This window comes from Bemisia tabaci, chromosome 2 (genome assembly GCF_918797505.1).
Source record: "Bemisia tabaci chromosome 2, PGI_BMITA_v3".
NCBI classification, from domain to species: Eukaryota; Metazoa; Arthropoda; class Insecta; order Hemiptera; family Aleyrodidae; genus Bemisia; species Bemisia tabaci.
The window spans coordinates 17,251,006-17,275,231 of record NC_092794.1 but is presented as its reverse complement, the minus strand read 5'-3'; the positions used below and the strand labels follow the sequence as shown (position 1 = coordinate 17,275,231).

Genomic DNA, 24,226 nt, shown 5'->3' with positions numbered 1-24,226 from the left:
AAGTGCATCAAGAGAAGTAAACGTGTTTTCCGCTCAGTATTCGCAATAGAGACTTTGGCTGCAGTGTTTTCGATTAACATCAAACAAACGCCCAACGTTTAAGTTTAACAAACCCATTGTTATAGTTTTTCAAGAAAATGTTCGAATTGTTTGATAAAATCAATCAATTGTTTGAAATCAATTATTTCAATACCAACATTCTCGGAAAATCACAATTACCTGAAATCAAAATTCAAATGCATCAACCGCGCACTACATTTCAGCGCTCGATAAATGCGATCGATTTTGACCCAGTTTTGCACGTTGCTCCATTAACCGCCGATTATTTAGCGGTTGAATTTTTGGCGTGCCTCGCGTTCAGGCGCTGGCAGTTATTACGAGAATTGGTCAAGGAAATCCTCCATTTAGGGACCTGGCGTCATATCCCGCGTTTAATAGTGTATTGAAAGCGAACGAGAATGCAAGTCTAATTTCGCGGCAATCAAAATAATCACGATGGACGTGGCCAAACAAGTTTCACTCACATAAAATACGCTCGAATTTTTGGTGAAATCGAAAGCTCGTAAAAGTAGAGATCTGAGCCCAAACTTTTTGGCAACGAATTTTCATCTGCTGCCGGTTGCACGTTCGTTAAACTTCGTGGATAGTTTGTCGACACGCTCGTCGCCGTTCTGAATGAGTTAGGTTTTCGTGCCTATTTCAAATCTAAAGGAACTATCTTCGTAGTGACTTGGGCTCTGAGACCTAAAAAATACATGCATGGCAGAGCCCATGCCACAATTGAGATATTACTTTTTAACTTAAGTGCGTTCAGACGTACTAGTTGTTTACATGTCATAAACTAATGTCATATTTTCGGACATCTTGTCAAATGCCAATCTAGTTTTTGACCACTGCTAAGAAATGGTTGCATGTTTGTAATTCAGATTTTTGAATGTTTTAACTTTTAAAGAGATAAAGAATAATCTAAATAATTATACTCTTCTTATACTTTAATCTTGAAAGGAATGTGTAACGTCTACCACGTGATTCGAAAATATGCATGTTTTGACTACGAACGTATCACTTACAATAAAATTTAATGAGCAAGAAACCTTAAATCAATCAGATTCGGCAATTGTAACCAGTGGTGTGCTTTCCAATATATCGATTGATCTGACATTTAAACCCATAGAAAAAGATCGATAAACAGAGTGTCCGCAACAAACACTGTGATAATCGATTCTTTGCCGTAGCTTCAAACGATGACGATCAATCATTCACGCCTCGCCACTGATTGTAACAATCATCAAAGGTATGCTAAGTACGTAACGTAATGTACATACGGTCTCACGAAGAAAAAGTTCTAATTGAACGAACGCGGCACTTGTGATTGTGACTCTGGTCGAAACTTTTTCATATTAAATCAAGCGCTGCTAGAGATCCAACGTTCGCCAATTTTAAAGATGTAGCGATTGATGTCTCAACGTTAGCATAACTAACCGGCCCCTGATGATGATTGAAGAGCAGTTTGCTTACATTTTAAACATATGTGATGCGAGTCCGTTTGCGTTTGAAATACTTGTTTCTCATCCAATACGTCTAATGACGGAAAACGTTGCTTGACTTTAACATCATAACAAGGCAAATTTGCGCATAATATTTCACAATGCTCTGCGGGCTAATTATTGGAATTGATGGACATAGCGTTAGATAAAAGAGGCATAGGGAGTATGGAGCGATCCTGTCCGGTTGAAACGGGTGGTTTTTATAGGCCAAGGGGGAAAACGATGGACTAACACACAGAGAAAAAAACCTCGTGCGTGGGACCCGAAGTTTAGGTCGTATGGATCTCTGAAGTTTTCGGATTGAGCATCTGAACTCTTTAGGTCTAGCTGTCGAGGTTCGGATCACACATCTGAAACTTCAGTTCTCACATAGATGTGAGAACCGAAGTTTTTCGGATGTGAAAACCGAAGCACTTCAGATGTAAGAACTGAAGTTTCAGATGTGTGATCCAAACCTCAGCAGCTGGACCTAAAGTGTTCAGATGCTCAATCCGAAAACTTCAGAGATCCATATGACCTAAACTTCGGGTCCCGCGTACGAAGTTTTTTTTTTCTCCATGCAGACTGTAGGGTCTCTTGCCGGATGCCCTCAGTCAATCCATCACTTATTACCTCATTTGTCCATCACAACCACCCTTTTCAATCAATAGGATTGTTCGAAATTCCCTACGTCCTCTTTGTCTATCGCTTTGTCCGTCAATTTCAATAATCAGCCCTCGGGTATCAGTAACTCATGCACTTTTAATTTTTTGTGGACCTTTTCCCCGTGGACGGTTACTTGTTTTGTGTTGATTTTAAGAATATTTTGTGAAATATACTTCCTTAGTAACTGATTCCCCGACACCAACTGCGCTTTATTGATCAGGCTTAAACGGCACCTTTATCGATGGCTGAAGTGTGGAACCATGTATCTCCATTGCGGTGTTTTAAAATTTCGCTCCTATTTCATGTTTTGGAATAGAAAAAAGCAAACTTTATAGCTTGAAATGTATACAGAATATTCTGCTAACCGAGGAGATAAATCAAGGAAGTTTTCAAGAAATTACGTCGGCTAGTGTTGCAAAGCAAATATAAAGTATGACAGGAAATCTGCTACGTCGCAAACGGAGAAACATGGTTTCGCACTTTGGCCGTCGACGTGCTTTTGCTTGAATTAAGAACACACCGTATTGCAATAAAAGAACTGATATTTCTGGGTCATTTTAGAAAGCACATATGTGCCATTAATCTATATGCCGATAGGTGATTCTATGACTAAGCAGAAGTAGTAGTTCCTTATTTCTTAATGTAGTTCGAATAAAACTTTTTAAATACTCCGCTCTACTCCAGCCTGCGCCATGTGCCTCACATCAGTAGGAAAACGCCTTCCACTGCGTTCGTATGCAACCAACACGACTATATTCTTATGAATAAGTAGTCACAACCTCACGATTCAATTTGACGCATTGACGAGTTTCAAGCGCGGTGTCGTGTCCCTACGGAAAATTTGTGTAGACTAAGTCTTGGCAATGTTGCCAGATTTTTGCTCGTTTGTTTCTGTTTTGGTAATAGAAGTACACGATTGCAGAAAGGAAACCTCATTTCATCTGTCGCTGAAACATGATGCGGAAGTATTTTGCCGGAATCAGTTCGACACGAAGGGAAACATCCAGTGAAAGGGAAAATAAGTTTTGAAAATGTGTTAAGTTTTTGCAATATTTTTGTACTTATAAAAAAACTAAAATTACACATTTAAAAATGACTTATAAAGAATAATGTATAATTATGAGACATATCTTTTCAAAAGAAATGAAAGCCAGAAAAAACCATCGGAAATCATTAATTTTGAAATTGTAGATTCTCCTGGTAAATATGCAATTTGCGAAGCAAAATTTGGCTACATTGAAATGTAGTTGCGTGCTTTTGGGAAGAAAGCGACGATTTGTGCTACGTGCGAGTTTTCTAATTCATTGCGATCCGATACGCTCTTGGACGAATGAATTTTGTCTTATAACATTTTATATCGATTTTGGCAAGAACTCGGGTGTGATTACGAATTTTCTTGGTAAATCAGGCACTCAGGCGGAAATAATTACGCATAATCGCAATTTTTGGAGGATTCGTGGGTACTTGCAGGTTGATTTTTTTCAAAACGTTGCAACAACGATTCCTAAGTTTTCTTTGCTCGACGAGAACGCATAAAAAATAACAGGGAGGAGGAAGATAACTTTTTGGAGTCTAGACAAGATTTACGGGTGGCTATGACATGCACGCGACCGAAAACAAGGCGTCTTAATTGTTGCGCTGTAAACGTCGGAGTCCCCCGCCCTCGCACGATGGGCGTCGCGACGCCGTGCGACGCCAGCCGCGTGGCTCCGGCACACCTTGCAATCCTGCGTGCGCTCAATGATTCACGCCGGCAGCAATCACATTCGGAAAATCGGAATGGAGATGTTGCATGTGTGAGGAATTTGCGATTTGACTGTTGATTCTTATGTAAGAGTTCGCGAGAAACCCGATGGTGCCACTGGTTTTCTCTGAAATCAACTCCCAAGCTCAAAAAAAGCTCTCAAAGTGAGGCCAAAATGGAGGGGATATCCCACCCTACCCTGAGAGTCCACCTCTACATCAAGACAAACTCTCCATGCAAAGATAGGGAGCAAATACATCAGCAGTGATGACGTGTTTTCAGTTTTGAAGTCCCCAAATAAAGTGGCAACCCTGCCAATGTATTTGCTCCCTATCTTTGCATGGAGGGTTTGTTTTGATGTAGAGGTGGACTCTCAGGGTAGGGTGGGATATCCCCTCCATTTTGGCCTCAACTTGAGAGCTTTTTTTGAGCTTGGGAGATGCTTTCAGAGAAAACCAGTGGCACCATCGTGTTTCTCACGAACTTTTACATAAGAATCAATGGTCAAATCGCAAATCCCTCACACATGCAACATCTCCATTTCACGTGCCGAATATCAATACGAACTGAAGATAAAACACTAGGATTAGTGTATCAGCAGTACGGATTAGTAGGTTTTTGACGATCAAAACTATCCAACGAACAAGGAAAATTCAAATAATTTTTTTTTTACCCCAGCAATAGAGGAAATCCAACACAAATCCAGTACATTTCAGATACCCTGCACTGGTCTACCCTTTTAAAGAAGAGCACTGAATGTAGGGGGAAAATGGACTGAAAAATCCCGCGTTGAAAGAGATATTGATGGCCAACGTGCGAAACCACGTGTCTCCGTTTGTGATGTTGAAGACTTCAGCCGAAAACTTACGAAACTTACACGGAAAAAAAGAATCACAATTTCGCCAGATTTAAAAGTAGTTGTCAGAGGTACGGTTGAGTCTACCGAAAATTTAGTTGGATTAACCATATCTCTGGCTAGTGAAACTACTCTTATATCTAGCGCCAAAATCAGCCAGGAGTATATGGACCGCGTTAAACAGAAAGGAACCAAGCCACATCAGCTATTGCCAATTTTAATTTGGCAATGTAATTTTTTACATGAAACCGGTTGTGCGGATTTTCGTGCAAATTTCAGCGAATTTTTCTCGTAGTACGAAGCAAATTCCTTAAAATTTTCAAAGTAATCCACAAAAACGTTCTCTCGTAAAAAATTAAATTGCCCAGTTAAATTTGGAAATAGCTGATGTGGCTTGGTTCCTTTCCGTTAAACGCGGTTCATATATTATAGATTGTGATACTTTTTTTTCAGTGAAATGTCTTCAAAACTTCCTTGAATTTTTCCCCTCAATTAACAGAATATTCAGTAGACATTTCAAGCTATGTAGTTGTTTTGTTTCTCCGCGAAAATATAAACGAGGTTTGGAGATTTTAAAACACAGCAATGGAGTCACGTGGTTTCGCACTGTAGCCATCGACATGATGAGAGTAGTGAGTGAAGCTTTTTCTCAGAACTTTAGTCTGATAGTCGATACCATGCCACTAAACCAGCTCAGCGGAGCCGTTTTGCCTACCCTCTAAGTTGAAGACGAATGTGAATGCAGCATTTGTTTTAGTATTAATTATTCTTCAACGCGTCAAGTGACGGTCAGCATTTTGTACCCGCAAGTCCTCTGTACTCGAACCGAGAAAAATAGGCCAGCTTGAAAGAAGGTTCAAAACGTGTCCGTCCGATTTTTAAAACGATAGGTCCTTCTTCATGGTTGTAGATACATGGATTTCGACCCAAAAATGGATGACAAAACTATGAACGAATTATGACTTGCGAACATGTCTTTTTGAAGGCAAATGGCGCGTAGAACATGATGCACACATTAAAAACGTGAAAAGGTAACTCAGAAACCTGGAAATAAGCAGTTCGAAAAGTGCGACTTTTCCGCAATAAAATGCCACGGTTTCGCGCCGAACCGAACGATGCCATCCTGCACCGATCAAAAGCTAGTACGGATTTCTACGGATTCCGTCGAATGTGCCTCTCCTCTCTTCGTATATATATGGAAACAATTGGGAAGTCGAAACTCTACCTTCAGAATAAAAAGAAGGACATCTAATTCATGTCGTCTGTAGTAAACAAGCACCAATGCCACATTGAAATACGTTTTATTTTAACAAACATCAGGAAGTTTTAGATATTTGAGATCAAATCGCGACTAAAATTGTCGGAAAACTTAAAAGAAAATTCATAATTTTTCCTGTAAAGACTTCTATTGAAGATATATGGTAACGTCTGAAGGCTCATACGACTTGTTTCCTAACATGACATGAATGAGTCACTAAATCGTGTGTTTTTTATTTAATATTCTGATTTTACGTCTTTGAATTGAAGATTTGGACTACATTTTGCAGTTTGGAACTGAGATTCCTGTCTTGGTTCATGAACAACTTACGTGCCATCAGTTTTCTCATGCACATGAAAATGTCGATACGTAAAGATGAGTCAAATATTATAGTTCCTTATTGGAAAATGTTTTCTATCGCTTGAGAATTCTGGGAAATTGAGTACGAGTATTTTGTTTTTCCGACATGAAGCGCTTGGCCACGCCGCACGCGGGAAATGCAATCACATGGGTGGTATTTTTAGCAACCCTCGTGCAACTCGCACAGCGTCGAGAACAGGTGCTAAGGTGTGTCACGCTCGTAGCGGTGTTGCCACATCGCTCCTCGTAACCCTAAAACCCATGCGGATTTTCTCAAGTTCCCAGGTGGACCGGCAGCCTTGCCCACTTCGGGTTCACGCACTTACACCGCGCCTCATTTGCCGGAATTAACGACCCCCGGCCCCGGGGCGGAAGTGACGCCTTGCTTCGCGCTCTGCCCCGAGAAAAAGATGCTCCGGGAACTTTTCCGTTCCCGACACGGGAAAGCTCCCGCGAATTCTCGGCTGAAATCCAGTTTTCCCGGAAACTCACGCAGAAAAATACACGTATCGATGACCGAAGTGCGAAACTACGTATTTCTGTTTGCGATGTTGCAGATTTCCTGTCAAGTTAGCGTAATTTCTTGAAAACACTCTCCCGTTCCCGAGACAGGAAAGTTCCCGGGAATTCTCGGCTGAAATCCAGTTTTCCGGGAAACTCTTGCAGAAAAATACTTGTATCCATGGCTGAAGTACGAAATCACGTATTTCCGTTCGCGATGTTGCTGATTGTCAGGCTTTATCTTTTTGTTGGAAAACCAGTCAGCGTAATTTCGTGAAAACTTCCTCTCGTTCCCGAGACAGGGAAGTTCCGGCTGAAATCTAATTTTCCGGGGAAACTCACACTGAAAAATACACATATATATGACCAAAGTGCGAAACCTCGTATCTTCGTTTGCGATGTTGCAGATTTCCTGTTAGGCTCGATTTTTCTTTTGGGAAACCAGTCAGCGTGATTTCTTAAAAACTTTCTCCTCTTCCCGAGGTAGGAAAGTTCCCGGGAATTCTTGGCTGAAATCTAGTTTTCCCGGAAATTCACACAGAACAATACAGATATCCGTGGCCGAAGTGCGAAACCACGTATCTCTGCTTGCGATGTTGCAGATTGTCGGGCTTTATTTTTCCTTTGGAAAATCAGTCAGCGTAATTTCGTGACAACTTTCTCCTGTTCCCGAGACGGGAAAGTTTCCGGGAATTCGCGGCTGAAATTTAATTTTCCGGGAGGCTCACACTGAAAAATACAGATATCGATTTCCAAAGTGCGAAACCACGTATCCCTGTTTGCGATGTTGCAGATTTCCTATCAGACTCAATTTTTCCTTTGGAAAACTAGTCAGCGTAATTTCTTGAAAGCTTTCTTGGTTTTTCTTCTCTGTTAACAAAATATTCCGTAAGGATAAATTTCAAGCCATAAAGTTGGATTGTTTTTCTTCCAAAAAATAAACTTAAAGTGGACATTTTGAAACAACGCAATGGAAATACGCGGTTTTGCACTTTGGCCATCGATATACGCTCTCCATCGGTGTTACTTGAGCTACTGAACTAAAAGAGAAGAGAGGAATAAGTCGACGGCATCTCCTTTTGCGTCAAAGCACTACTGATTTACATACACAACTGAACCCATAAAATAGTAATGCACACATTCACATTTGCATTATCTGATCGCTTTTCGTGCATTACTGATAGGTGACATTATAAAAGGGAATAGAGAATGATAATATAGTAACCTCTCTCTATGACGAGAACTCAAGGGACTGGCTGATTTCTTTCGCTATAGAGAGGTTCTCGTTTTAATCGCGGAAGACCATTTCCGAACAGTGCCCATCCCGAGTTTGGAATCCTAGGATCGAGTGATTAAAGAGATTTTGCACCCCTGAATGGTATCTTAGTATATTGAGTCATTGACGTCGAAGCTCGTCCGTCTTTTGCTGATCGACTATCTTTAAAGCGCGCACTGTACTGAACACGCAATGCGTGAAGTATTCCCACAGTCTTGTAGGCGCTAATACGCCCCTCGAGCCGACCAGCGACCACGCTGTGCTAGGCGCAATGCGTGAAGTATTCCCGCACTCTCGTAGGCGCTAGTATTCGTTTCGCGCCGACCACCGCCCGCATTGTGTTTTGCGCAATGCGAAGAGTATTCCTGCAGTCGAGCGTAGAACTCTGTAATGTCCTTTTGAGAAATAATATTGCAGTTGGACTTTTCGATGAAGCTGCGCATTTTTCTGTTATCTGAAAGGACGCCAGTAAACCCCCTTCCGCTTTTGATGTCTGTCAGCGAGCGGGAATTTCAAAATAGCCTCAGAAAGAGGGGCCTTCATTTCGGAAATGAAAAATCCTCATCAACTTGCCGTCAACTTAAATAGCTTTTCAATCCTAATTTATAATTGGAGTTGCCTCACGTTGAACATTCACGACACTGTGGCGTGATTATGGGGTTTTTGGAGCGGATCCCTCCCGAAGGTAGCACGTCCTCTTCCCCCTTGAGCTAATAAAAGAAGAAAAGTTTCAACTTTCTATCGAATAAATACATACGTAACTACAGCAGTACAAAGCTTAGACCAAGGCCCGCAGACATCACTCGCGCACTCAGAGACCAGGAAACGAGCGTGATAACAAAAATCAGATTATTTTAATATCCATCAAGTCAGGATTTTCTCAGGTATATTCCTAACGAAACGGGAGGTCGTGGACAAAATTAATTTCCATTACACAATCAGTTCCTCAATCACCTATAACAAGCGGAAGGGTTTATTATGAAACACGTATTCCAAGGAGCCTTCAAACATCTCACCGGATTTGAAAATGTCGCAGTCCCTGCAGGTTTTTATTAATATCATCAATAGCGCCCCCCCCCCCCCCCAATACCCTTGACTCTTCGCTAGATTTATCTTATCCACCTGCAGTAAAAGAGTATTTTTCTCAAACCGAAATTCCACATGGGCAGGACTTCAAACTGATAAAGCTGATGAAATATTAGACCATTGCTTGTTTGGAGACAGAGGGAGTTTGACAAACTATGTGTCGCGGGTATTACTGGCTTCGGTGTCCTGTAAAATTGTTCCTTCACATCAAAGAGTCAGAAATGTCATATGAAAAAGTAAGACCCATGCGAAGGTTGTATTCTGAAAGGTACATGGTTCTCGACATATTTTTCATCAACCTAACTTTATCTTCCCTAAAATAGACAAAGACAGCTCATTCTATAAGGAGTCCAAGAGAAAATAAATCATTAGTAGAACTCATTGATAGAAATAAAGTCTACTTTACTTTCGTCACCATTTAAACAATTTTAATTAGTTCACAAAAATTATTATTAAAACATGTTTGTTACTCATGGAAATTTCTCTGTATTTAAAGTTCTGAGTAATGATAATTCTCCTGTTTTAAAAGATTCTCTCCATGAAATGGATGTAGCTTTAGAATTTGTTTTTAGATTTAGGTTTGGAAATTGGTTTTGAAAGGTGTATGATATTTTGAGAAATAATATGAGGTCAACTCTTAAGAACTTAAAAACTTGAGAGCTAGAATACAATTGGTGATTTATTTATGTAACCTCAGATATTTGCTAGGAAAAATTCTCCTATTGCATACACACCAATATCATTTAAAATAAATCCAGGACCAATACTCATGACAGTTTTTTTTTTTCTTTTTTTTCTTTTTAAACTTTCTTTCCATTAAAACTGAGTCGTTAGTCCTAAACTGTTCATGCTACAAAGGAATTCAAGCCAGTTTCAGTTTTAAGGGATAATTATTTAATTTTGTCGCTGTGTAGATGGTGACACATATAAAAAAAGTGAATGGTGAATGTATTAATCTACAATCAAATTGCTGAAAAATATTTAGACATATTATCATTAATCTTTAATCCGATTGTCATGATCAGCAGATCCCCAAATAAGTGGAAACTGTGCCATTAATTATGAACCTTCAGTGAGCGAGGTTTAAGCAAAAGATAAAAAGAGCCAAAAAGAGCAAACTAAAACTGAGTCACATGAAGCGCATGTACACACACTCAAGCTGTTAGCATACATTTGCGCATGCAATTTAGCAGTCGCTAATGAGGAATCAAGACTTGAAATTGGTTGTATCTCTGTGATTATCACTTTCACTGCAGATCCATACGTGCATGTCCTGAATGTTTATGTTTTATGGTGCGTCGGGCCAATTTTCCCGAGTTTTTGAACTGTGAGGTCAGAGTAACGGCAAGAATCATGTCTGCGCTAAAAATAGCCTGAGTCTAATTCCTCGTGTATTTTTATCAGTCTCACACTTTACCTACTCTCCGTTGACTCTCTCTTATTCTGATCCTACTTGATCATGTTAACCTCAGGTAACTGTGTCCTTTTCTTTTTATTATATTTTATCGCTGTTTTATTTTATTCCTATTTTTCTGGACATGCATCAGCCTTGTCTATTCTTTCTCCAATTTTCTTTGAACTATTTTCAAGTACTAAAACTAATCCCGCTTCTATGTTTTAATATGGTTTTTGTACAGATGAATCATTAATATTATTTTATTTTTATTTTCCTCGGTCGTTTTTATTACCTATTTTTGTTGTTTTAAACTCCCTCACTAACCACCTATCTCAACATATTCGTCCTTCAGTAGTTTCAATTCAGAAAAACATGTGTGGTTCTTATCAGTGTTCTCTCTCAAAAGAAAGAAGACTGAGAACAAATTTATCATCTGATCAATGATCATTCATAATCTTTTGCCTAGAATAGGTTAAATTTCGTAGATTTTGTTCATCATCTTAGCTTACCTTCGCACTTCAGTGTTGGTGTGTCTCTTTAACCTCTCTCTAAAACACCAGCTTTTTTACTCAATCTAAATTTTCTTCATTTCCAATTCGTCCCCTCTGTCTCATTCTTTTTTTCATTTAAATTTGTATCTGTACTTATTGAATTATTTGTGATTTTTTTATTGTGTGAGATACTTCCTCTATTTCCTCCAGTACTTATATCTATGCGATATATTGAATTTATAGTGAAATAATTTTCAACCATTCTAAGTGTTGATATAGTCTCATTAATTCTATATTGTATTTTTCTTTACACCCTTTTCTCTGCTTCTCTTTGACCTTTTTTTCTTTTATAAACTTACATTTTTTGTGTACTTGTGAAGTCCATCACTTTTATAGTTATTTGCCTGTATTAAATTTCAGTCTCTTTGATCTTTCTCAGAGTCCTCACTAATGTACAGCTTTGTCTCCAACATAAATTATTTTTTCTAATCATTCCTTTTGGTGTTTACTAATGTCTGTTGTTTTTCATAACAATATGTTTGTATCACTACGTTCAACCAAGCTCACAGAACTATTAATGTGTCTTCTTACTACTCATTAATCCCTTGTCATTCTGTCAAAACATTATACTCAACGCTCAGAATCAACACGCCTCTCTTTTGATTTTTACAAAGATTGGTTTATTTTATAACCAAAGCACCCAGATTAATGTGCTTTGGGATAGGAAGATAACTCTGTCAGAATTTCCTGACAGATTATGTGGGATTAGAAAGTTAATATCCCTGGAAACTATAGATCACTAATTTGGACAAGAAGACGGATTATAGTTTAATTTGGATTAGAAAGAAAATTTCGGCATTCAATCCAAATTCTTCCCCAATATTATCTATCCTATTGCCTCTTTTTCATGAATATTTCAATTTCTTTCTTTCTTTTTTTTTTGGTAAAAAATATAATATTTTGAAAATATTTAAATTGCGTTTTGTCTGTATGATGCTTGAATATAACTCTAATTCTTTGCAAGAAAGATATTTGTTCCAAAGAAGTAGATGAAAACGTTTAATGATGTGCTGCGGGAAACAAATGGAGGCCTTTTCTTTGAGGTTTCTACTTTTTCTCATTAACAGCTACAACTATTACAATCACCTTCTAAATCATACCCTCTTTTCAATTGCTTGTGAATTTGCTGTTTTTTTCCATTGCCCTCACATCAACTTTTTACAATTTCTGTTGCAATCAATTTGATCAGCCTCTTTATCTGTAGTCCATCTCTCAGTTCTAAATTTTTATTTATTTATTCTTAATGTTTAAGCTTCCCTATGAATTTTTTTTTACTTTTTATTTGCCACTAAAATTGACTCTAAACTTACCACAGACCCATTTCTTTGCTTTTATTTGCAATTTTTCACTTTTTATTTGCCAATAAAATTGACTACCATTGACGTACCACAGACAAGTTTCTTATGAAAACTAATGCACAAACACAAAAAATCCTCTATTCCAACTCAAACATAGACCTTTGCATCAAGAGAATTTTCCTAGAGGTTGGTAAAAATCTGTTCAAACCACTTCTTTGTATGGAACATTCTTACCTTTTTTTTTTTTCTTTTTTTTATTAAATGTGAGGTTTTTTCACATGTGATGCCATTGGTTTTCCATAATTTCCATTTTTTTTTCTCTCATGTAAAGTGTTCTACTACTCTACAAATAATCGCTCATTTGTGTTTTCATATTTTTATTTTTTTCTGACTGAACACCTTATGTCTTTTCTCAGTGATCTTTTACAAATCCCTTTTTTACCTTGTTATAATTTGAAATATTTTGTCTGCAGATATCGGAAGAAGGCTGGAATTGTTTCCGGCCCCAGGCCAAACAATGGACACATCCTCAGAGTCCTATTCTTATGAAATGAAACGTTCGCTCTTCTCGGAATCATCATCGATCGACGGCTGTGCTCCGACCCAACAGATCCAAAGTTTTAAGTCTCTCAGTGAAAGTGGTATGAAACAGTCCGGAAGTCAGCCTCCACTCACTGTAAGTGTCTTGTTACCTTTTTGCCCTTTATTAACTGCACCTTAAGCTTTTCAAATCTGTTTTAATGTTACCATTAATATGATGGTCAAATATAACTCCGAAAACTCATGAGTCCTGTGAGCGATCACTCATTTTTCAGGGTGAGGCTTTTATTTCAAGCCTCAGTAGTCTCAGCCAAAATCCTCTTTACCATCTGATATAAAGTGAGTGAATGTCTCTGAATATAAGTAATGGGCAGACAGCCTCTACAATAATTTTGCTGTGTCAATCCTGCCCTATCGCAGCTAAATGATCCCTTCATTTCAAGTTTCTCATTTTAAGAGAATTTTTTCAAATACAATGTAACTGAAAATTTTGTTATCGTGGGATTTTTAGATTTGTATTTGGTGGAGAAATGACAAACTTTATATCAATTTAGTTAGTTGTATATTCCAGTTTATATCAATCAAATTTCTTTGTACAGAGATCTTCTAGGGAAAGAAAAATATTTTACTCAGCTATGAGTTTTAATTAAAATATAAATTGTAGGAGACTGAATGACTTTCTTCTATAAACGTGTGCAAACTGATTCCTTCATTTTTTTCTTCTTTTTTTTTGTATTTTTTCAAGCCCTCTTTTTTCTTTTGTTTAGCTTGGTTATACTGAAAAACTCATAATATCCAAAATCAAGAATACCATTTTTTAACCCCTTCAACCTCAAATGTTTTTTAAGTATTACACCAGTGTAATGGGAACTGTGTCAGTTTTCTCAAATAGATGTTAAACACCCCAAAAAAAATTACTCTTTACTGTTATTGGTCCTTAGAAAAGAACCCAACAACCTCGTAAGGTGTTCAAGTATTTAAAAGTGCGTGTGAGTCACAATCTAAGCCTTCAGTCAGAGGGACTCATTCCACGACCTAAGAAAATAGTGTTGAATACTGGGAAGTTTTAAATGAGTTGAAGTTTAGCAGCTCATAAATCTTCCAAGCCTAGAGTCCTGGGTCCTGAGTCTAGCCTGCTGGCTTAATTTCAGTTTCAGACAGAGTGACATTTAGTAATGACAGTCTGAAGTCATCGACCTTGGAAAGGTGTCAACCATGTGCAGTAGAGAACGTTGTCACAAGGAGCTTTGAGACTGCTCTCAGCCACTTTTGTTTTCAAAAACGGTGCTTTGTTGTCATCTCTCTCATTATATTTTCACCTTTATTTTGTAATCCACTGTGGATTGAACAATGAGTCAAACATCCATTTCCTTCAACTGGTTCAGTGACTGTCATTCCAGTTTCTCTTAATTTTTCTTGTCCTTTTATTTATTCATTTACTTTGAGTAAAAATACCACCATTCTACAATAGCAGCTTTGACTCTTACTGTTACATTGGAAACCTCATAGTCTTCCCCTTCTTTTTGGAAGCGGGAATTTATTTTGTTTACTGCAACCACTTTCCTCATCCCCATCGTATGAGAAAACAAGGTCTCCTTAATACTCAGCTGGCCACAAGTATTCGAAACATTGAGATATGTATTAATCTTCTTGAGTTAAACTTGTTGTAGTGAATACCATTGAAAGGTATAATTATGGAAAATTTTTATTTTCGTTTTAATCTTATGGTCTTGTTTTTATCAATAGATGGAATCATTAGAAACTGAAGAATACCAAAATATAAATGGAAAAGAATCACATCATCAAAGCACCAAGAGCTCATCAAATTTTGGTGGCATCCTCGAAAAACATGAAAGCTATCAATCGAATACAAATCTCCCCAATGCACTAAGTTTTCCGAAACCCATTCGCAAACAAACAGCACCCAGGTTTGTTTCCACGCTGATGGGAAAAATTGTAGATCAAGGATCTAATGTTGCCTTGGAAGGAATCATCGATGGTAAGTGGATGTCATGCCTTACTGTTCCTTATTTTTAGTATAATTATTGTTTACATAAATTTTAAAATTAATACAACAGGAGCTAACTTAGATATGTAATTGAAGCTTCTAATGTCAAAACTGGAAAAATTGGTAGCAACATTTAAGCTACTCCCACAAGGTATAGTTTCCCTCCGAAACAAAAACCATCAAATTTACTTGGTGTGTAACTGTTTCGTCCGTCAAGAAGAAAATTTTGGGTTAGTGTGTTCGCTTTCTTCTTCTCCTCCTTCTCCCTTTTTTTTCTTTGTTTGTTTGTTTGTTGTTTTTTTGTCAACGAACCATCTATAAGAGTTTTAATGCACCCATATATTGCAAGCACCTAGTAATGTAGTGAATGAGAAAAATTTGTAAGGAATGGATTGAAAATTGGAGATTATCTGTTCTAAGGATCTCATCAGTGAAAGCTTTAGTTCGAGAAATTTTCGTTTTAAACGATTCAGTAGTTTTCTAATCTCCCAAGACAGACTTACACTATTTTCTATCAACATTAACTTCAATATGCAGGACAATCAAATCGTATTTTTGTTTGTGCAACTTCAATATTGGCAAACATGACAAGAATTAACCAAACCAACAATTTTTGTATTTTTGTATTTTTTTTTTCAATTTCTCTTAATGTTTTCTAATTTTGTTAAGGATTCCCCTCACCAAACATTAGTTGGAGTAAAAATGGTGTGGAAGTGTACCCAATCCCAGGTAAACTCACGATCAGCTGGTCTTTAAACAAAGCATCATTGGAAATCAGTGATGTCAACCTTCAAGATGCAGGGCGTTACACATGCAAAGCAGAAAATGATCTCGGCTCTGCAACCTGTACTGCTGATATTGTTGTGAAAAGTACGTAAACTCTCTTTTCTTTATTTTTGTTGAATTTTATATGATTAAATTGTGCTGTACTCAAGTAAGGTTTTGTCTAGTACCTGGCACGTATTCACTGATCAATAAATAGTAGAAAAGGTTATACCTGTGGCACCCATTAACACGTCAACTGCCTTACCAGTCTATGGGAACCAGCATCAATTAATCCTGAGAAGCCACAAATGTAATCAGCATTTGTGGCTTCTTAGAAACATTGTTAGGCACATTACATACTTATTTTGGTTTGGCTTGTTTTTTTTTTTTTTTTTTTTTTTTTTTTTTTTTTAACTTTAAGTTGATATATTTATGCACTTCGATGACGCCAGCCATAAAACTTGAATTACCTAGTTTTTAGCAAAGGCTTTTTTCCTTTGAATATTCCTTTCTATCACCTTGTATAATCCTGTAGAATTTTCACCTCTTCTGCTTCATTTCCAGAGAATGTATTTTCGCCAATAATCGGTCGCCGATTACAATCTCAAACAGTACCAACAAATGAAAGAGTCATTTTGGAGGTGGAGGTGACGGGACAGCCAGAACCAACAGTGACGTGGTACAAAGACAATCTTGAAATCCCAAAATCATCTGGAATGTTCCGTTTTCGAAGCCAGGGAAATTCCCATGCTCTAATCATTGATAAAGGTAAGCAATGGCAAGATATTACAAATATGCAGTTATGATTATTTCTGGCAGCAGAATTTGAATCATTTGGGAAAATAAAAAATTAAAAGATCCTTTGTCTACAATATAAAAATCTTTCTTGTGAACAATTGAATTGTTCTTTCAGCTTCATTAAGATTTCCGGTAAATTTCTATATTGACAGTGAGATTCTCAGAGGATTTATTTGGGTTTGTGGCATTGCAGACTACCTGTTATATCTCATAATTTTAGTTTAAGATCATTTTATGCCATTTCTTGAAAACTTCTGGGATTTCCCCTCTATGGGTGTAAAAAACTCCTTGAAAATTCTAAGAAATAATTTTGCTTATTTCCTAATTACAGCAATGAAATAGGAGAGGAGATTCTAAAACCCTGTATCTAATTGAGATCTAGAAGATAAGATTCAGGAATTTCAATACCAATGTATGAGTGTGACTTTCAATTTTTCAATGGTAATAACCTGAACTGTGGATGTAAACAAATTTATTTAAAAAAATAAGTACAATTGCACCAAACTCTCTGAATTGCAGAATTTCTGACGTATCTCAGTTTTCTATTTAATGTATAAATACTAATTTGATCCTAAAATGTTTATTTTTACACCCTTGGATTTGAAATTCAATTGAGGGGCTTGGAGTACAAGGCTCATAAGTGCAGTTTTTGCTATTTCAAGAAATATGTGTTTAAAGTTTCAAAATTACATGGAGCCTTACAACAGAAAGGAAGTTTAAGCTCACTTTTTGATGCTTCAAAGTTGGATTTCGAGTGGTAAATTTTTCACAGAATATGCTTTTAAGCTAGTTTTAGTTGAGTTATGAATAGCTCATTTTTTTCAAAAACTACACTGATGCGCCTTGTCCTTTAAGCCCCTTAATTGTGGTCGCAGTAATGAGTTTCTTCTTTTTTTATGATTAATTGAATCTTGGAATATTATGTAGAGAATACCAGTGCTTCTTATTTCTCTGATTTGTGCTTTTCATTCATCTGCAAACAGTGTCTTTTTCACACGGAGGCCAATACACAGTGAAGACAAAGAATGAAGCCGGCGAATCTAGTAGCTCTGCTTCAGTGTATGTCTTTGAGCCACCACCTTCATCTGCACCAAATGAAACTGTCATTGAAACCAAATTATCGGTAAGTAATTATAAGATGTGGCATTTATAATATGTTTTCCAGTTTCTCTTCAACCAAATAAAAATCTACTTATGCTGAAATAATGGCAAAGAGAATTAAATTATAAACGAAGAGCATTGTTGTAAATACACATAAAGTCTCGAAATTTTCAAAACTCGATAAACCCCCTCCTTATTTTACACTGACTTATTTTTTGATATGTGGAAACGTATGTCTGTGTAAAATGAGGCAAAGGAATTAATGAATTTTGAAAATTTCGAGACTTTATATTTGTAAATTTTCCTAAACTTTCCCTGAGGAACTTGCCTCAAGTGCAAACAACGTATCTCTCAATTTAATTATGTTCGTCATTCATGTTTAGTCTGATCACATTGCTGCCCCTGAGGCTAGTCGCTTTATTTACTGCTCTAAACGCAGATTTTTAATCTTTAAATGTTATCATCTATAATCTTCTTTTTCTCTCTTCCCCTACTAGTTTTTAGTTTTTGTTTCGCTCTTTTTCTCGTCCTTTTCTTCAAAAGACAAGTCTTTTAAATCATTGCAGGTACTTTTGTAATTTTTAATTTTTCTTATATTACCTTCTTTTCTACAATAGAAAAGGATGTTCAACTTATCTCATTCTCTCTAATTCTCTATTATTTAATTAGGGTGACTGGTCCGCACCCAGCAGTACTATGCAATCAACATGGCAAAACAGCAACTCTCATCCCACGCAAAGTATATCACAATTTCATGAAGAATCAAAATCCTCATCTGCTTTGTCAGAATCTGTCTTCGTTTCTGAGACGGTCAAAAGAGACAAACAGGTTGTAATCAAACTTAGCAATGAATCTCAGCCTCTAGCTCAATTTACCTCTCCCTCCAAACCGATTGAACCCACTCCAATGTTCACCACGGCTGTAGAACATAAACCAATCGAGAAACCAGACTTCATGACAACAAGTTCCAACGCCACAGAGGAGACAACGATTGAAGACCAATCCATTACGAAACGTAGTGCGTTAGACTTTTTCAAGAATATAATCAAAGAGAATGAAACTGGGAGCTCTCAAGAAAAATACGAGTCAAGCACTAAAAGTTTTAGTTCATTTTCAGAACCGGTCAAAGAAACTCCGAAACCCTCCTTCAGTAGTAGTGTACCGGTTTTAACGAGCTTACCATCGCCGTACGTAAATAAAAGTTATGAAAGTTTTTCTGAGTCTAGCTCATCATTTATGAAACAGACAAAGACCATCGAGCCTTTCCCGCAGGAGCTGAAGTTAGAACCTGGGCCACCTCCAGAAATAGGATACATTCCAAAAGTCACTGCTCCAAGACCCAAACCAGATATGCTGAGCCGAGTGCGGAAAATTGAAGAGTCGCAGAGGGAGCTATCTCCAATTGAAATTCCATCTGGTGGTGTAAAGATTTTTCCAACAATCAGCAGGAAAAATAGCTCAGAGCTACAGCAAAAGTTTTCAGAACGAGTGGAACAGAAATCAGTGCAAGCGTCAGCTTATCAGAAGACACCTACTTATCAGAACCCTCCAACTTACCAGAGTACATTAGCATACCAAAATACCTCTGCTTATCAGAGTCCACCAGCATACCAGAGTAGCTCTGCCTTCCAAAGCACCGCAGCTTATCAGAGTCCCCCAGCATACCAAAGCACTCCTGCGTATCAGAGTTCCCCAAGCCATCAAAGTACATCAGCATATCAAACCACTCCTTTCTCTGAAAATGTGCCCCCGAAATCGTTTAAAACGGAAGAGAGGAAAGAGGTAATAGAAGAGGCGTTTGTGAAGAAGAAAGTGGAGTTCAGTGGCAGTCAAGATGCAACATTTTTGCAACAAACTCAGCCTGCGCCATTCCCGAATGTAGATCAGAAAGTTAAAGATCATTTACCAATTCTACGGCCCCAAGCAGAAAACATCACTCTGAGGCCCTCATCACCCAGACCATCCGCAGAAGGTATCTCAATGGAAAAATTATGGTCTAGTAAACATAAGGAAGAGAGTTCAACAGTCCTTGGAGAACCTATCATGAGGCCCGCTTCACCCATCAAACGAACACCGTCACCTGTTAAAAGAACTCCATCACCCGTCAAAAGAGCCTCTTCCCCGTATCTAAGTCCAACGAAAGTGGCTCCCTTCTCTAATCTTGCTAATGCAAGCCCGCAGCCCTTCAAGTCTGCTGCCCCAGCCCCTTCATACTTCAGTCCTCAGCCCCGCGCGGCATCTCCTCCACCTGCATTTCTTAGTCCTCAGTCTCAGAGAGTTTCCTCTCCCATTCCTTCCTTCGTGTCATCGCAGATGTCTGCATCTTGGTATGGATCAGAGTTGAAAAGAGCCGTTTCGCCACGTCCATCTGCAGAGGGTGTTGCTATGGAGAAATTATGGTCTCGGCCCCACAGTGCTGCTCCACTTAAGCCAACCTCGCCCGTGTTCCCAAAGCCATTACCATATGAGACCAAAACCCCCATCCAGACTAAACCGTTGAAGAAAACCTGGCCTCCTGCCAAGTCACCGCAAGAGGAAGTCACAGCGCCATGGTCTAATCGAGTTGTCGAACAGTCTTCGACTTGCGAAGCAATACCAGGTGGTTACCGGGCCGAATCAAAAAGTTTTTGCAGTGAGCAAACAAAGTCTGTGGGAAAACCGGCCTTTAGTTTAAGAGCCAAGTCAGTTACGCCCTCATTTACATCAGAAAAAAGAGAAATGATGTCTTCCTACTCATCGTACAGTTCGTCCACAACTTACAATTCCTCAGGATCTACAAATCAAACCATTCAGCATACGGAGCCAACACCACAGTCTGCATTCCAACCTTTCCATAGCCAGTCTCCTGCTGTGGTGGAAGAGAAGATTCTGAAACCCTCTGAGGCAAAGAAATCTTGGCCTCCAGGCAAGCCCTCTGAACCAGACTACGTTCCAAAAAAATTTACCCCTAAACCTGTGAAAATGTTCCAGCCTCCAGTGACAGAAGTCTCTTTGGAAGCGTTACACTTAGAACCTGGCCCTCCTCCAGTGTTAGCATATGCTGAGCCACCGCAAAACCTGCGACGACAATCTTATGTAGAGGTTATTGAAGAAGGACTTGAAAAAGACATAGAGAAAGGTCCCAGCAAATGTTTGCTAGGGGCTGTGCGCACCATACCTCCGCCACCAAGCTCCAAAGAAACAGCAGAAAGTCAGAAAGAAAATGTCCATTCGTCCTATCAGGAGTCAAGATTCAGTGAAACCCATGACCAGAAAGTAGCTCCACCATGGATTGCTCACACTAAGAGACCATTGTCTGTAGAGATCCCTCCGAACCAGTTTTCGTACTCGGCCACATCGCGGCAGCTGAGACCTGTGTCTTGCCATATGGACAGTTATGCGGAGATGTATTCAGAGCAAATGTATAAGTCTAGTTCAACACAGTATTCAGGTGCACTGCCTAACTCACTTCAGCCGTCTTCTCCACCTGAGTATTGCAACACCTTCTCCAGCACGACAAAAGTGGAGACGAAACCGAAGAAGTCGTTCCAATCGGATGGCTACATGGCTGATACTGATGAGCCAAGACATTTGTTGAAGCAGTCAAACTTTTCTGAATCAAATTGGCAGCAAAGAAAGTATGCAACTTTGCCCGCTTCCACAAAAGCTTACAAGAAGGTTAGCCTGTTTCAAACACCGAGAATGATGTTTTAGAGTGTTTTAATCCTGCAGTTAATATTTTCACTAATCGAAAGTGTAAAGCTGAGTGTAATTTGTTTTGTTTCAAAAATTGCTTTTGATAAACATCAGAGATAGCTCCTGCGTTCCTCATAAAGCCACTCCTTCATTTGTTTGAATTTTAATCGAGTGCGATTGGCGTATAAATCCAAATTTCAATTGCATTACTGATTTTCTTAGAACTGCTTTTTAAAATTCATCATCTCCTTCATGTTCATCAAACGAATCCATAATGTATAGTATTTCATTTTTTTTTAATGAAACCTATTTTACAAAATAGTTTACATGCTTTTTCTTGTTGTGGGTGTGACAGATGTTTAAAAATTAATTAAATTCTTTATTTGTGAAAGGAGTTTAGCGTTAATCAAAATAATTACCTAAATAATTTTTTTTTTTTTTTTTTTTTTTTCTCATGAATTATTAGTCATATGTGAATCTCATCCATACCCTCGAGATTTCTTTAGAGATTTGCTTGTGTTCAATAACGGAAAGTTTTGGCTTTTCCTTGCCAATGATATCCCTTTTTCTGCTTCTGCTTCTTCAAGGATGTACATATCGATGGTGAAACTTCCGAACCAAGTATCTAGGTTTACAAATTTGCAGACTTTCCATCATACATACTTTATTTTTTATTGAACACTATTCAATGGTAATTCCTAAAACCTGTTGTGATTATTCCCTCTTTCTGCAAGGGAAATTCTGTGAAAACTCAAAATAATTATGTTGATTTCTTCTCCTTTGAATAAATGAAATAGGAGCGGAGATTTTAAAACACCACAAACGAGATATGTTGTTTGGGAGTTTTACCGTTGATATATACTCTTCAATTATTTTCCCTCTCAATTTCCTGCGGTTGTTTTGATAGTAATCTATACATATTTATCTGTTGCTTTTTCTAACGGATGCCGTCCAAAATATTCAGCCGAACAATGACTACTGCTCTACAGATGTGTATATTGATTGCTGTGCTCTTTGTCCTATTTTCCCAATTTTTTTTTTCTTTTTCATTTTTACCCTGTATTTTATTTTATTTCTTCATTTATTTTATTTTCCTGCTGTATTCCGTTTCTTTTGCCGTAAGCCAACTACACTTGATGCTTATTGATGGTCAAAATATCACCAGTTCTCCCCCCCCCCCCTGGTAATTGAGTTGTTTTAAATTTATTTATATTTGTTGAACTATGGAAACATTTGTAATTTTTTTTTACTAGTTAGACTGGTTCTTTTGGAGCAAATGTTTTCAGTTTTTTTTTCTCTGTCAAAAATTCCTATTTTCTCATTCTGTATGATCTACTGCGTTCATAATTGGAGTAAATATCAATCACCCAATAAGTTTTTAAAAAATTAATTAACTTTAGGAGCTTTAGATCGTAAACTGGCATGAAAAAAATGAAGCACATGCGCATTATCATGACACGTGCAAGAAATAGTAATAATAAAAAGAAACTTCTATATAGTTTTAAATTATTACTCTCCATTTTTTCCATGAATTTTACATGGTCTTTGAGGCTCTCCTTTCCCCTTTGTACAAATTGTTTTCTTTTGTGCTTTATTTGTTACCTCTACAATCTTTAACCCAGTAATGATACCTAACTTAAATTACAATAAAAATGACCAATTTTATTTCTTTTTCAGGGAGCTACCTCATTCAAGCCTGAAGAAAGAACCGTCAAACTGCAAGACTTGAATCTAGAGCCATTTCCCTTCCAACCAGAGCCAGCTAAACCTGCTAGAAAACAAATCGTGCCTCCACCTGCCAGTCCATCCAAATTTATCAAAGGAGATTTCCGCCAAAGTGAATATGGAACAGACTATGAATCCGTGCGGATACCTCCGATTTGGAAACCTCATGACTCAGACTCTGAAGACATTTCATACCGACCTGTTCGCCCGAACTTAACACCAGTTTCAAGGCGGAAAAAGTATGAAAATAATGTCCTTCCTCCGCTTAACTTTGAAGATTCTCCACGATCCAAGTTTGAACCTGAAAAATCAACAACCCCTGTTAAACTAAAAGAAATCTTGTCGCCAACAAAGATGCAGAAGTCTTTTCCTCAATCTTCTCCCAGCAATTCATATCAGACTTTTGCCTCTCAGCCAACGTATCAAAATCAGTCTCACCAAGCGCAGTCAACATATCAGAATCAGTCTCACCAAGTGCAGTCAACATATCAAAATCAGTCTCACCAAGCGCAGTCAACGTATCAGCAAATGCATCAAAATCATCAAACCACTCGTATCAAACACAAGCATTTTCACAAACACAGTCTAGACCTAATTCATTACTGATGGTGAAGCCCAAGTCTCCGACCAAAACCACACCAACCTATATCGGAAGTTCAAAACTTGCACCCACAGAATCATCAACAGTAAGTTATACTGAATCAACAGAAACTAGCAAGCACATAGTGAATGTAGAAAAAACAACAAAAACCTATAGTTATGACCATGGAAGCGAGTCGCGATCTCAGAGCACTGTATCTCAGCATAGCATACCTTTTGATTCAAATAGCTACATGGCTGAACAAAAGCGTTTGGAGCGGGTAGAGCAGATGAGAAAACGGTTTGAAAGTAGCAATGATATTACCTTGCAGCCAGGAGAGCCACCAGAATTTGTTCTTGCTGGATCACCAACCACCAATTCTGTGTCTAGTAAGTATTTTTCAAAATTCATTTCATGAATATTTACAAGGTTCTTAAGCGCAATTGCAAACTGTTCTGAAATCTTAGGCTCTGAGCTCTGCGTTAAACAAGTTTTTGTTTCAAAATGACCATTCAG

The 24,226-nt window shown here is 38.0% G+C and overlaps 2 protein-coding genes across 18 annotated transcripts in view; both read left to right on the top strand.

Moving 5' to 3' along the window:
- The window catches only part of zormin, a 124,622-nt gene extending 100,886 nt beyond the window's left edge, over nucleotides 1–23,736 (top strand). The window contains exons 8-14 of the mRNA XM_072296797.1: nucleotides 12,992–13,194; nucleotides 14,805–15,057; nucleotides 15,736–15,936; nucleotides 16,396–16,599; nucleotides 17,613–17,752; nucleotides 18,400–21,387; nucleotides 23,083–23,736. Coding sequence (XP_072152898.1) covers nucleotides 12,992–13,194; nucleotides 14,805–15,057; nucleotides 15,736–15,936; nucleotides 16,396–16,599; nucleotides 17,613–17,752; nucleotides 18,400–21,387; nucleotides 23,083–23,736 — 4,643 coding nt within the window. The remainder of the gene's footprint in view (nucleotides 1–12,991; nucleotides 13,195–14,804; nucleotides 15,058–15,735; nucleotides 15,937–16,395; nucleotides 16,600–17,612; nucleotides 17,753–18,399; nucleotides 21,388–23,082) is intronic.
- The window catches only part of sls (sallimus), a 277,774-nt gene continuing 277,283 nt past the window's right edge, over nucleotides 23,736–24,226 (top strand). For all 17 annotated transcript variants that reach the window (XR_011899246.1, XR_011899249.1, XR_011899248.1 and 14 more), the window contains exon 1: nucleotides 23,736–24,099. Coding sequence is in view for 13 of the 17 variants with exons in the window: in XM_072296789.1 (XP_072152890.1) it covers nucleotides 23,736–24,099 (364 nt within the window). In the remaining 4 variants the exon portion in view is untranslated. The remainder of the gene's footprint in view (nucleotides 24,100–24,226) is intronic.